The sequence below is a fragment of the Ornithorhynchus anatinus genome, unplaced genomic scaffold, assembly GCF_004115215.2.
Source record: "Ornithorhynchus anatinus isolate Pmale09 unplaced genomic scaffold, mOrnAna1.pri.v4 scaffold_88_arrow_ctg1, whole genome shotgun sequence".
Classification (NCBI taxonomy): domain Eukaryota; kingdom Metazoa; phylum Chordata; class Mammalia; order Monotremata; family Ornithorhynchidae; genus Ornithorhynchus; species Ornithorhynchus anatinus.
The window spans coordinates 392,497-405,441 of record NW_024396941.1 but is presented as its reverse complement, the minus strand read 5'-3'; the positions used below and the strand labels follow the sequence as shown (position 1 = coordinate 405,441).

The 12,945-nt window shown below is 43.6% G+C and overlaps 1 protein-coding gene across 1 annotated transcript; it reads left to right on the top strand.

The window, feature by feature from the left end:
• Positions 1 to 11,591: 11,591 nt before the first annotated feature.
• Positions 11,592 to 12,554, top strand: LOC100087353 (olfactory receptor 2G3-like). Its single transcript, XM_001512995.2, has one exon. It carries the CDS (start codon positions 11,592 to 11,594, stop codon positions 12,552 to 12,554), a length of 963 nt encoding a protein of 320 aa, XP_001513045.2.
• Positions 12,555 to 12,945: the final 391 nt, after the last annotated feature.

Genomic DNA, 12,945 nt, shown 5'->3' with positions numbered 1-12,945 from the left:
CAGTTGTCCTCATCTCCCACTCCCTTCTGTGTCACCCTGACTTACTCCCTTTGCTCTTGCCCCACTCCCCACCCCACAGCACTTACGTATATATCTATAATTTCATTTATTTACACTGATGCCTGCTTGCTTGTATCGGTGTTCCCCCCCACCCCCCACCTCCTAGACTGTGAGCTCACTGTGGGCAGGGATTGTCTCTCTTCATTACGGTATTGTACTGTTCCAACCACTTAGTACAGTGCTCTGCACACAGTAAATGCTCAATAAATATGATTGAATCAATGGATGAATGCTCGGCACATAGTAGGTCCTCAATAAATATTACTGAATAACTGATTGAGTGCTCTTGATTTCATGAAAGTAGAGTTTGAATTGAAAGAATAAGAAATGATGATTAATTTCCCATGTAAACCTCATTTATGAGTTTCCAAGATACAGAGACTTGAATAATGTAAGGTAGACATATTAAAGGTCAGTGATTAAAAATATACATGGGTCCTAATCTTGGCTCTGCCACTTGTCTGCTGGGTGGCCCTGGGCAAGTCATTTCACTTCTCTGTGCTTCAGTTCCTCATCTGTAAAATGGGGTTTGAGACCGTGAGCCCCATGTGGGACAGAGATTGGGCCCAACTTGATTACCTTGTGTCTATCCCAGCACTTAGACTAGTGCTAACCACATAGTAAACACTTAACAAATACCATAATCATCATCATCATCATCATAAGTAACTTACTTTTTTGAAAGCAATGTAAACATTGCTGCTCCAGCCACGCTGGAGAAGCAGCGTGGCTCAGTGGAAAGAGCACGGGCTTTGGAGTCAGGGTTCATGAGTTCGAATCCCAGCTCTGCCACTTGTCGGCTGTGTGACTGTGGGCAAGTCACTTAACTTCTCGGTGCCTCAGTTCCCTCATCTGTAAAATGGGGATTAAGACTGTGAGCCCCACGTGGGACAACCTGATTCCCCTATGTCTACCCCAGCGCTTAGAACAGTGCTCAGCACATAGTAAGCGCTTAACAAATACCAACATTAAACATATGTCAGTAATGAATAAAGCTGTATTACATATTTCGGGTACATATCAAAGTATAGACCTTCGTTTTAAAAGGCTATTTTTCATGTCGTAGTCATCAAAAATGAAGTTGGTGGTGACATCCCAGAGAACTGCTATTATCTATATGAAAAGGATTTTATTCACTGAAAATAATTCATAGGTATAGGAGGAGAAAGCTCATGGGCAGAAAACATGCCTACCAACTCTGTGAGAGTGTTATATTGTACTCTCCCAAGCACTTAGTGCAGAGTTCTGTGCACAGTCAATGTTCAATACATACGATTGATTGATTGATTGAGAAGGCAGCATTTAAAGTCAAAGTAAACTTTGCAGCAGCATCTTGAAACAATAACTCATTAAATCTCATTGCTCCAGCATCAGGCAACACCAACAGCACCTTCAGCCTAGCATACTGCAGCATATTCTTCAATGTGAATATTTTATGTTCAGACTACCGACCCTGACCCCCAGTGAAAGAAAGAAATGGGTCAGTATTACTCACCCATTTCCATCGCTCTCCATGGTCGGGAGGCCGTCTTCAAGGTAATAAGACACAGGCAGAATAGCCTTGGGGCAGCATTTTCAAACCAATCCCTTCATCCTTCCCCTCCCTTGGGTGATGATTAGTATGTGCAAGTGAATGGATTGCTGAGCATTAATTCACACTGACACTACAAGTAGGGCATCTCTGGAAAGGCCCAGACACCCCTCCCTGATGCTCAATTTGTTCCACTGAATGAGCTGTACCTTATTGACCCGTCAGGGATGTAACCAGATATGGAAGCAACAGAGTCATGTCCTCCAAATCCCAGGTACATCCCAACTCCTGTCTTCCACACAACTCTGCATGTCTGACACTGTCCTTATTAGGTCATGTCAGACCACTGCTGCACATATAAAATATAGAAATAAGGGCAGAGGGAGAAATAAGAGGAAGAGTCCATTACCTTCCCCAACATTGACTGAATAACTGATCCAAATAAAAATAAGGAAGGTAAGGATTTTAGAGAGGAGAAATGTCTGCTTTCTAAATCAACCAATTAATCATTAGCATTGATTAAACACTTATGGGCCATAGAGAACTGCACCGAGTACTTGGAAGAGTTCATTAGAGTGAGTAAACAACAATCCCAGCCCTCAAAATGTACAATATAGCAGAGGTCAGGCACTGAACTAATTTATAGATAGGATAAGAAAGGAGAAGTATATAGTCATTTGTATGAGTTAGTGCTCAAATGGAAGGGTATGTAAGTTAACATCGTAACAATTCATAAGGAATTGAAAGGTACTGGATTTAATGCCGAGAAGTAGTGAAGAAAGGGTATCAGGAAGATCCACTCAACTGAGTTTACCATAGCATCAAATTCAATGGTCCTACTTGGCTGAAAAAGAGAATCAAACTATCAATCATATTTATTGATTACTTACTGTGTGCAGAGCAATGTATTAAGCATTTGGGAGAGTACTATATAGCAATGTTGGTAAACATGCTTCCTGTCCATACAAGCTTACAGTCTAGAGGAGGAGACAAACTTTAATGAAAATAAAGAAATTATGGATATGGAAATAATTGCTATAGGGATGAGAGCTGAGAGAAGAAACAAAACCAAAACCAAATGGATGCCTTATGAAAGTTTTGGAAAAGTTAGATAAATAACATCTTAATTACTAGCAGAAATTTGGAAGGTGTCTTACCACTAGAAGAGTAGTATTAGTAATATTAGCGTTTATCGATTAGCTGCTTGATGTATTTCACTGTAAAAGGCCTTTGAGAAGTACAGGATAAAGAAATGAAGCATTCCCTGCCTAAAAGGAGCTTACAATGTAGGGGGATGATGAACATAAAAATATTTACAGCATGAGTAGCCAAAATGAATAACTGAATTAATATGTATGGAAAAGTGCTGAGGTTAGATATAAAAAGTTTGTAAGGCCAAAGTTGGCTGATGGGATCATAAAATTTAGGGAGGTGAAAAATTAATCAGGGAAGACATTTAGCAGGAGCTGGAATTTTGCTAGGGCTTTGAAAGAGGGGAGAACTGGGGACTAAGTTCCTAGCAAGGGGAAAGGCTTGAATGAGAGAATTGGATTAGGAGAGTTGAGAGCAAGGTACAGATGGGTTGGCTTAAGAAGAATGTAGAGAATGAGTTGTGGAAAAGCCAATGAAAAGAGCAGTGTGGTAAGTTGGTAGAGAGACTTGAAGTTCATTGTGAGGAGTTTCTGCTTAATGTAAAGAGACGCAGGCAGCCAGTGAAGGATTTTGAGGATATGAGAGATGAGGGCCAAGCAATATTTCAAGAAGGATTGGTATAGCAGCATGCAGTGTAGTTTAGTTGGGGTAGAGGCTGGAGGCAGGGAGACCACTGAAGATGTCATGGTCTAGCTGGGATATGACTAGAATTTGTCCCCGAGGCGTAGAGGTTTTGGTGGAGTAGAAGGGGCGGATCTAGGAATAAGATGCAATGAGAGCACTTGGCTATTGATTCGTTCAACCCACATATTCACTCTGTCACCTGATTTGGTCCATTCGAACTTCACAACATCGATAAAATTCTCCCTGTCCTCTCCATCCAAACAGATTTAACATCCATGTTAATCCAACCACTTATCCTATTCCACCTTGACTAATGCATCAGCCTCCTTGCTGACCTCTCTGCCTCCTTTCTCTCCCCGCCCTAGTCCATATTTCACTCTGCTTCCCAGATGACTATTCTCCAGAAACGTTCAGTTCATGCTTCCCCACTCCTCAAGAACCTGCAGTGGTTGCTCACCCACCTCTGAATCAAACAGAAACTCTTCACCATTGACTTAAAAGCTCTCAATCGGCTTGACCCTCCTATCTTACCTCCCTGATTTCCTACTACAACCCAGACCAAAAAATTTGGTCCTCAAATTCCAACCTACTCACTATACCTTGATCTCATCTATCTCACCACTGACCTCTTGCCCATGTCCTGCTTCTAGCCTTGAATGGTCTCCCTCTTCGTGTTTGAAAGGCTATCACTTCCCGTCCTTCAGATCTTTTATGAAGGCACATCTACTCCAAGAGACCTTCCCTGACTAAGCACTCATTTCCTCTTCTCTCATTCCCTTCTGCATTGTCCTTGTACTTGGATTTCCACCCTTGACTCACCCTTCCTCAACCCCACAGCACAGATGTACATATTATTATTACCAAATGCCATCAAGTCATTTCTGATTCATATTGACTCTATGGATGTATTCTCTCCGGAACATCCTATATTCTGCCATAATCCGTAAACTTGGTAATGGTTCTTCTGATATCACTGTTACAGTTACTATCCATCTAGACACCTGTAATTTATTTATTTATATTAATGTCTGTCTCCCACTGTAGAGTGTAAGCTCATTATGGACAGGAAATATGTCTAGCAACTCTGTTCTATTGTACTCTCCCAAGTTTGTAGAACAGTATTCTGCATACAGTAAGTGCTCAATAAATACCATTGATTGATTGATTGAATATGAGAGCTGAAAGGCAGTGAGGGATCAAAGATGACTCTATGGTTGAAGGCTTCTGGGACAGTGAGTATGTTGGTGTTACAGACTGAGAGGAAACTTTGTTGGCCGACAGTATGGTGAGGATGACAGAACACCTGGACTGGTGGTGGCTCACAGCCTAGTAAACATGACAAGAACTCTAGACTGTTGGTTGCCCACAGCCAGCTGAAAATGACAGAAACCCTGGACTGGTGGTAGTCCACAGCCTGGTAAAGTTATTAATATTAATATCTATCTCCCCGTCTAGACTGTAAGCTCAATGTGGGCAGGGAATACGTCTGTTCTATTGTTAGGCTGTACTCACCCAAATGCTCAGTACAGTGATCTGCACACAGTACTCAATAAATATGAGTGAATGATTGACTGATTGATTGAACCCCCTGACCTTGTCATGGACCTCAGCCTGGTGAAGATGACACAACAACAAGATGAGTGATGATCAAAGTAACAGAACATTTGGACTGGTAATGATAATAATAATAATAATGTTTGTGAAATGCTTCAATTCAATCATATTCATTGAGCTCTTACTGTGTGCAAAGCACCGTACTAAGCACTTGGAAGAGTAAAACAATGAACAGACACATTCCCTGTTCACAATGAGCTCCCAGTCCAGAGCTTACTATGTGTCAAACACTATTCTAAGGGCTGGGTTAGATACAAGATAATCAGGTTGGACGCAGACCCTGTCCCACGTGGGTCTCACAATCTTAATCCGCATTTTACAGATTAGGTATCTGAGGCCTAGATAAGTGAATTGACTTGCCCAAAGTCACATAGCTGGCAACTGATAGAATTGAGATTAAAACCTAGGTCCTTCTGACTGCCTGGTCCGTGCTCTAGGCCAAGCTGCTTCTCCATGGTGACAGAAACCCTAGATTGTTGGCAGCCCCCAGAATGATGACTGAGAAAATATTCTGTACTGGTGGTTATCCACAGCCTGGTAAAGATGAAAGATCCCTTGGACTGGTTCTGGCCCACAGCTAAGTGAAGGTGACAGTATATCTGTACTTGCAGTGGCCAACAGCCAGGTGAAGGTTGCAGAACACCTAGAGTGGAGGTGACCCACAGCTTGCATATGGTTACAGAACCCAGAGATTGATGGCACCTCCCAGACTGGTGACTGTGAAAATATTCCTGTACTGGTGGTAGTTCACAGCCTGATGAAGGTGAAAGATCTGCTGAACTGGTTCTGGCCCACGGTATGGTAAAAATGACAGAACACATGTCCTGGGGGTATCCAACAGCCTGATGAGGTTGGAAGAATGCCCTCCCTCCTGAAATCCAACAGAGAATTACTCTTCCTACCTTCAAAGCCTCATTGAAGGCACATCTCCTCCAAAAGGCCTTCCCAGACTAAGCCCCCCTTTCCTCATCTCCTACTCTCTGCATCACCCTGACTTCCTCCCTTTGTTCTTCTCCCCATGGTGAAGAAACTGAAAAACTGGTGGCCAGAGCCCAGGTTTGGACATCTCAGATTGTCCAAGATTTTTCAGTCTACCTTAGACTAGCATGCAGTTTCCACTCTCTGGTCTTCATCAGCAAAATGAATGTTTTTCTACTATCTGAAGGAAACCTCACCATCATGTGGCAGGGGTTATGATTCTCTGCTCAGACAACCCTGAAGGATCCCTCACTGCAGGGCACGGGACAGCTAGACATAAAGAAGACTAAGAAATCCTCTCTTGGAAGGTAAGGTAGACTGAAAAATCTTGGAAAATCTGAGATGTCCAGACCTGGGCTCTGGCCACCAGTATCTAGCCACTAGCCCAGATGGGACAATAAAGGACCTACCTTACATACTCTGCAGTTGTCAATATCAAGTGGCCAAATACTACTAATACTATGAATGAAAACAATAATAACAATAGTGATAATAATAATAATAGTTGTTAAGCATTCCATGCCAAGCACTGCAGTAAGAGCTGGGGTAGATACAAGATAATTATATCAGACACAGTCCCTGTCCCACTGCCTAAGTCGGAGGGAGAAGGACTAATGAAGCCTCATTTCACAGAAGAGGAACCAGAGAAAAGAGCATTCAAGTGACTTATCTAAGGTCACAAAGTAGGCCACTAACAAAGCTGGGCTTAAAGCACAGGTTCTCTGACTACCAGGCTGTACTTAATCAGTTAGGCCATGCTGCTTCTCTTTCTTTTTTTGGGTGTGCTATTTGTTAAATGCTTACTATGTACCAGACACTGTACTAATTGCTGGGGTAGAGCTAAGCGGGTTGGACACAGTCCATGTACCAGTTGGGGCTCACAGTCTTAATTCCCATTTTACCTATGTGGTAACTGAGGCATAGTAGAGATAAGTGACTTGCCCAGGATCACACAGCAGACAAGCAGTGAAGCCAGGATTAAAACCCAGGTACTTCTGAGTTTCAGGCATGTACTGTATCCACTAGATCACACTGTTTCTCTATTCTCTATTGAGCAAAGTCGACCAGGGCAGGCCCTATCTGAACACCATCTTATCTTGAGGTATACTGACTCACTTCATAGACCCCCTTACTGAGAGATACAGGCCTGATAATGGTTGAGGGGCCCCAATTAATTAAGGAAGATATTCCAAATGCACTAAACAGGGACCCTGAGCAGTCTGGCTGGCCATATGGACTGCTCAGGCAGCCCCAAACCCTTTTTCATCTCTAGGCTAATAGTGTCAAGAAGTCAGAATGTGATGCTCTAAACGTTCCCAGAAGCAGAGCAGCACTGAGTGAGAACCTGTGTCCCTGGGGTCCAGGAAACAGAAGGGAAAGGATTGGTGTCTGCAGAGATGTCCAAGTGTTGTTTTTTTGACATTCCCCAAAAATGTGAATTAGACAATGGTAGAAGCAAGGAAGGTGGAGTGGAGGTAGTCAGGGGCTACTGCTGTGGTGAGGTTCCATTTTAGAGGTAGGATACAAGGTTCCTGTTAGAATGGCTTTTGTCGAGCTTGGAAGCAGTACCTGTGTCCAGAAAGGCCTGGAAGGGGTTCACAGCAGAAGATTGGTCTCTTAGCCTAGGAAGAGATGAAAGAAGGGAAAGATCACCCTAGGTCTCTGACCCCACCAAAAGACTTCTTAGAGCCCCCTACAGATACCTACACCCTCACCCAATCTGATCTCTGAGGCCAAACTATTGAGGAATCTCACACTCCCAACGGGCTCCCACTCTCTTTCCATTGCTTATTTTAGATCTTTTTTGAATAGGAACAAATGAACAATCACAATTAACAACTCACACAGCATACCAATTAATTGCAAGTAAATGCATTAAACTCCAAATTTAATATTCCTAGGCAATCATAGATACTCATACAGTTATAGTTCTATGATTTATTAATAGGGTTGCCAAATCCTAAAGATGAACATAAGGCAAAGGTCTTGTAGCATGAGTACAGCTTTGGTAGACGTAGACTCTTCCTCACCAGTGGATTGCCTGCCCCTGGTTTCTATAAATGTTCCTTACCCAAATCCTAGCCCATTCTGATTGGTCATCCTTTTTGTTTCAACACATTTTACTTTTACTCTCTGATCTCTTTGTGACTTATCATGTCTCAGTAAACTCAGTCATCTCAGCTAATCATCTTAATGATTAATTAATTATACATACTGAATTTCCACTCTAGGCTGACCATTCTACTTGGGAGAGAACAAGTAGAATTCACAGACACAAACCCTGTTCTTAACAATTTTCAATGAAATGGAGGAAAAAGACATTGAAATACAGGTAAGGGAAGGAACTAAGTAAGAGGTATAGATGTAAGTGCTGTGAGAGTGGGAGGTGGGATGAGAACCTAGGTTCCCAGGGAAGTATGGACTCAAGAGAATAGGTGATGCAGTAGGGAAGAGAAATAGGGTCTGAAGATAAGGGATTAGTCAGGGAACGCTTCCCGGAGTACATATGAATTTAGTACAGTTTGAAGTTGTGGAAATGCGGTCTGTCAGATATAAAGAGTTCCAGGCACCAGGAAAAAAGAAAGCAAAGTGTTGACCACAAGAGAGATGAGATCGAAGCACAGCAAGCAGGGTGGTATTAGGGGAGGAAAGTCTGTGGGTTGGATTGTGGTGGGAGAGGAGAATGAATAGGTAGAGAGGGAGAGAGCTGATTGAATGCCTTAAATGACCAGCTCATGCCTTATAGCCAAGAAGATTTTGCTTGATGTGGAGAAGGATGGGCAACAAGCTTTGTGTGACCTTGGGAAAATGATTTAATTTCTCTGTGCCTCAGTTACCTCACCCGTAAAATGGGGATTGATTGTGAGACCTATGCTGGACATGGACTATGTCCAACCTAACAATCTTGTATCTACTCCAGTGCTTAATACTGTGACTGGCACATGGTAAGCATTTGATAAATTCCATAAAAAATTTTAGACTTAATAATCACTTTACTTAGCCCCCATCCTGGACTGGCGATGTTCTTTGCAGCTAAGGAGAGCAGGAGGCTCTGTTCATATTCTTCGTTGATAAGGAAGGTGTTCTGCTTGAATTCCTGCTTTAATGTAGTATGCACTTTCCTTTAATCCAACTTAGTTGAATTTCCACCACTTCCAATCCATTAATCAGTCAATCATTGTGCTTAACCTGTGAAAAACACTGCAGTAAGGACTTAGAAGGGAACAATTTATTGGAATTGGCAGAAATATTCCCACATTCCCTGCCCACAAGGACCTTACAGTCTAGAGGGGGAGGCAGACATTAAAACCAATTAAGCATATTTACAATAAGTGCTAAGGGGCTGAAGATAGAGGTGAATATCAAGTGTTAAAGGGCACAGATGCAAATGTATACATGAGGCAGAAGGGAGAATGACTAGGGGAAATGAGAAATTAGATGGGAAAGGCATTTTGAAGGAGAAGTGATTTTAACAGGGATTTGAAGGTGGGGAGAATGGTAGTCTGTTGTATATCCCTCTGCTCCCTCTACCCCCCCTTCACCTCTCCGCAGCTAAACCCTCTTCTCCTCCCTTTCCCTCTCCTCCCCCTCTCCCATCCCATCCCCTCAGCACTGTACTCGTCTGCCTGACTGTATATATCTTTATCACCCTATTTATTTTGTTTATTTTGTTTAATGAGATGTACATCACCCTGATTCTATTTAGTTGTCATTGTTTTTATGAGATGTTCTTCCCCTTGACTCTATTTATTGCCATTGTTCTTGTCTGCCTGTCTCCCCTGATTAGACTGTAAGCCCATCAAAGAGCAGGGACTGTCTCTATCTGTTGCTGACTTGTACATTCCAAGCGCTTAGTACAGTGCTCTGCACATAGTAAGCGTTCAATAAATACTATTGAATGAATGAATGAATATGAAGGAGGAGGGAATCCCAGGCCAGAGGGAGGATATGGGGAAAGGATCATTGGTGAGGTAGACTAGAATGAAGTACAGAGAGTAAGTAGATTGGTGATAGAAGAGTGAATATTTCACACATACTTATTTTAATTTACTTTATACAATTATAACTCAGTTATTAACAATTTCACAATCTTAAGGAAAACTTCACAACAGTGAGGTGAATCATTAATAGTTATGCAATCTTAATGTGTAAGCCTATATAATCATTTAGGTGAGAGCACTATGCTGAAAGCTGGGAGACTTCAATAGATTGGGAAGGCCTGATACTTATCAAGTGTATACTGAGTGAGAAAGCACCTAGTAAGATCTGGTAGATACAAGATTGTCAGATCAGGCATAGTTTACATTTCCCAAAAGTCTAGCAATCTGAGAGGAAGGAAGAATCAACATCTTAACCCCCATAATCCAGGTTAAAAAACAGGGACACAGAGAAGTTAGGGGGCTTGCCCTAATTCTCCTAGCAAACTAGTAGTAGAGTCAGAATCAGAACCTTGGATTTCCTCACTCTGACTCCCTTGCTCTTTTCACTAGACCACTGTGCATCCCATTAATTGGGTTGAGAGGGCTGCTAGTGGGACCTGATGGGGAAGGGGGGGGAGGTAATTGACAAATGCTTCCTGGAGGAGGAGGCTTTTGACAAAAGCTTTGAAAAAGGAGAGGGACATGGTTGGATGAAGTAGAGTTGGATAGGGATTTTCAGACTTTTCAGAGGTGACAGGTCTGAGGCATGAGTTGAGGTGAGAGACAATGGATAATCTTCACAGACTGTACTCATTCATTTGTTCATTCAATTGCATTTACTGAGTGCTTACTGTGTGCAAAGAACTATATTAAGTGCTTGGGAGGGTACAATACAACAACAAATGGACACATTTCCTGCCCCCAACAAGATCACAGTCTAGAGAGGGAGACAGGCATTGTTATACATAAATAAAGTAATAAATAAATTACAGATATTTACATAAGTGCTGTGGGGAGAATGAATGAAGGGAACAAGTCAGGATGATGCAGAAGGGAATGGGAGAAAAGGAGAGGAGGACTTAGTCAGGGAAGCCTTCTTGGAGGAGATATGCCTTCAATAAGGCTTTGAAGTGTATGGGGGGGAGCAATTATCTGCCTGATACGAAGAGGAAGGGCTTTCCAGGACAAAGATAAGATATGGGCAAGAGGTTGGCAGAAAGACAGATGAGCTTGCGGTATAGTGAGGTTAGCTTTAGAGAAGCAAAGTGTGTGGGCTGGCTTGTAGAAGGAGAGTAGTGAGGTGAGGTAGGAGGAGGCAAGGAGATTTGAGTACCTTAAAGTAAAAGGTGAGGAGTTTTTGTTTCATGCGGAAGTGGATGGGCACCCACTGGAGTTTCTTGAGGAGTGGAGAAACATGGTCTGAACATATGTGAAGGAAAATGATTCGGGCACCAGAGTGGAGTAAGGACCAGAGTGGGGAGAGATAAGAGGCAGGGAGGTCACCAAGGAGGCAGATACAATAATCAAGGCAGGAAAGGATAAGTGCTTGCATTAATGTGGTAGCAGTTTGGATGGAGAGGAAGAGGCAGATATTAGCGACGTCATTCTTGAGAGTGACACTTCAGATGTCCCAAAACATGCCCCAAACGCCTGCCACAAAGGACACAGTCTATATTCCTGCTCTCTCTGTAGGGGAGTAGGATCCCAGGGTGATGGTGGAAACCAATGAAAATTCCTTTGAGGGATTCATCCTCTTGGGCTTTTCAGACGAACCCCACCTTGAAGCTGCGTTCTTCGTGTTTGTACTCTTCTTCTACCTCCTGACTCTGTTGGGCAATACGGCTATCATGGTGGTCTCCCGTCTGGATCCTCAACTCCACACGCCCATGTACTTCTTTCTCAGCCACCTTTCCTTCCTGGATCTCTGCTTCTCCACCAGCCTGGCCCCTCAGACTCTTGTGAACCTGGGAGGGCCCCAAAAGACCATCACCTTTGGGGGCTGTGTGGTCCAGCTCTACATCTCACTAGCCCTAGGCTCCACAGAGTGCATTCTGGCTTTGATGGCTCTGGATCGCTATGCAGCCATCTGCCAGCCCCTGCGCTATGCAATGCTCATGCACCCCAGCCTCTGCCAGCGGCTGGCAGCCGCATCCTGGCTGGGTGGGGTGGATAACTCACTGGTTCACACCACGCTCACGCTGCAGATGCCTCGGTGTGGCCACCGCCACCTGGACCACTTCATCTGTGAGGCCCCAGCCCTCATCAAGCTCGCCTGTGTGGACACTACCATCAACGAACTTGTCCTCTTCACCCTTAGCATCCTTGTGCTCCTTGTCCCTTCAGCCTTCATCCTGGTTTCCTACGGCTTCATCATCCGGGCCGTGCTGAGGGTTGGCTCATCCGAGGGTTGGAGAAAGGCCTTCAGCACCTGCTCCTCGCACCTCTTGGTCGTGAGCATCTTCTATGGGACCATAATCTTTATGTACCTCCAGCCTGGCAGCAACTACTCTCAAGACCAAGGCAAATTTGTCTCCCTTTTGTACACAATGGTCACTCCAACTCTCAACCCCATCATCTACACCCTGAGAAACCAGGAGGTGAAGGGAGCACTGAAGAAGCTGGTTCTGGGAGGCTTTTCCTTGCAGGGAACAAAACCAGATTGGAGTGCCCCGTGAAAAAGACTCCTACCTGCTACAGAACAGAGGTCTTCCCTCGCTTCTCCTCAGCTCTCCCTCTTTGCCTCCTCCAGATCAATTTCTCACTGGTCTAGATTCTCCTGACTCCATCTTCTTCCTCAAGCTGTTGCCCTGCTCTGGAGCTCTCTCACAACTCAAATGAACCAGAACAGAGTTCTCCCAGCCTTCAGAGCCATTCTCAAACCCCATCTCTTCCAAGACACCTTCCTCAATTAATTATTAACAAGCCAACCCCCATCAGCCCGGCTGCCACCTTCAGCATTTATGTTTTTATATACATTTTCACTTTCTAAGAATAGATATATTTTCAAATGTATGCTAAATACTGATTCAACTAGCTCATCCTGACAGAATCATGCTACTCCCAATT

Coding starts and splice junctions, on each gene's coding strand:
- LOC100087353 (XM_001512995.2), top strand. CDS start 11,592: ATGGTGGAAACCAATGAAAATTCCTTTGAGGGATTCATCCTCTTGGGC.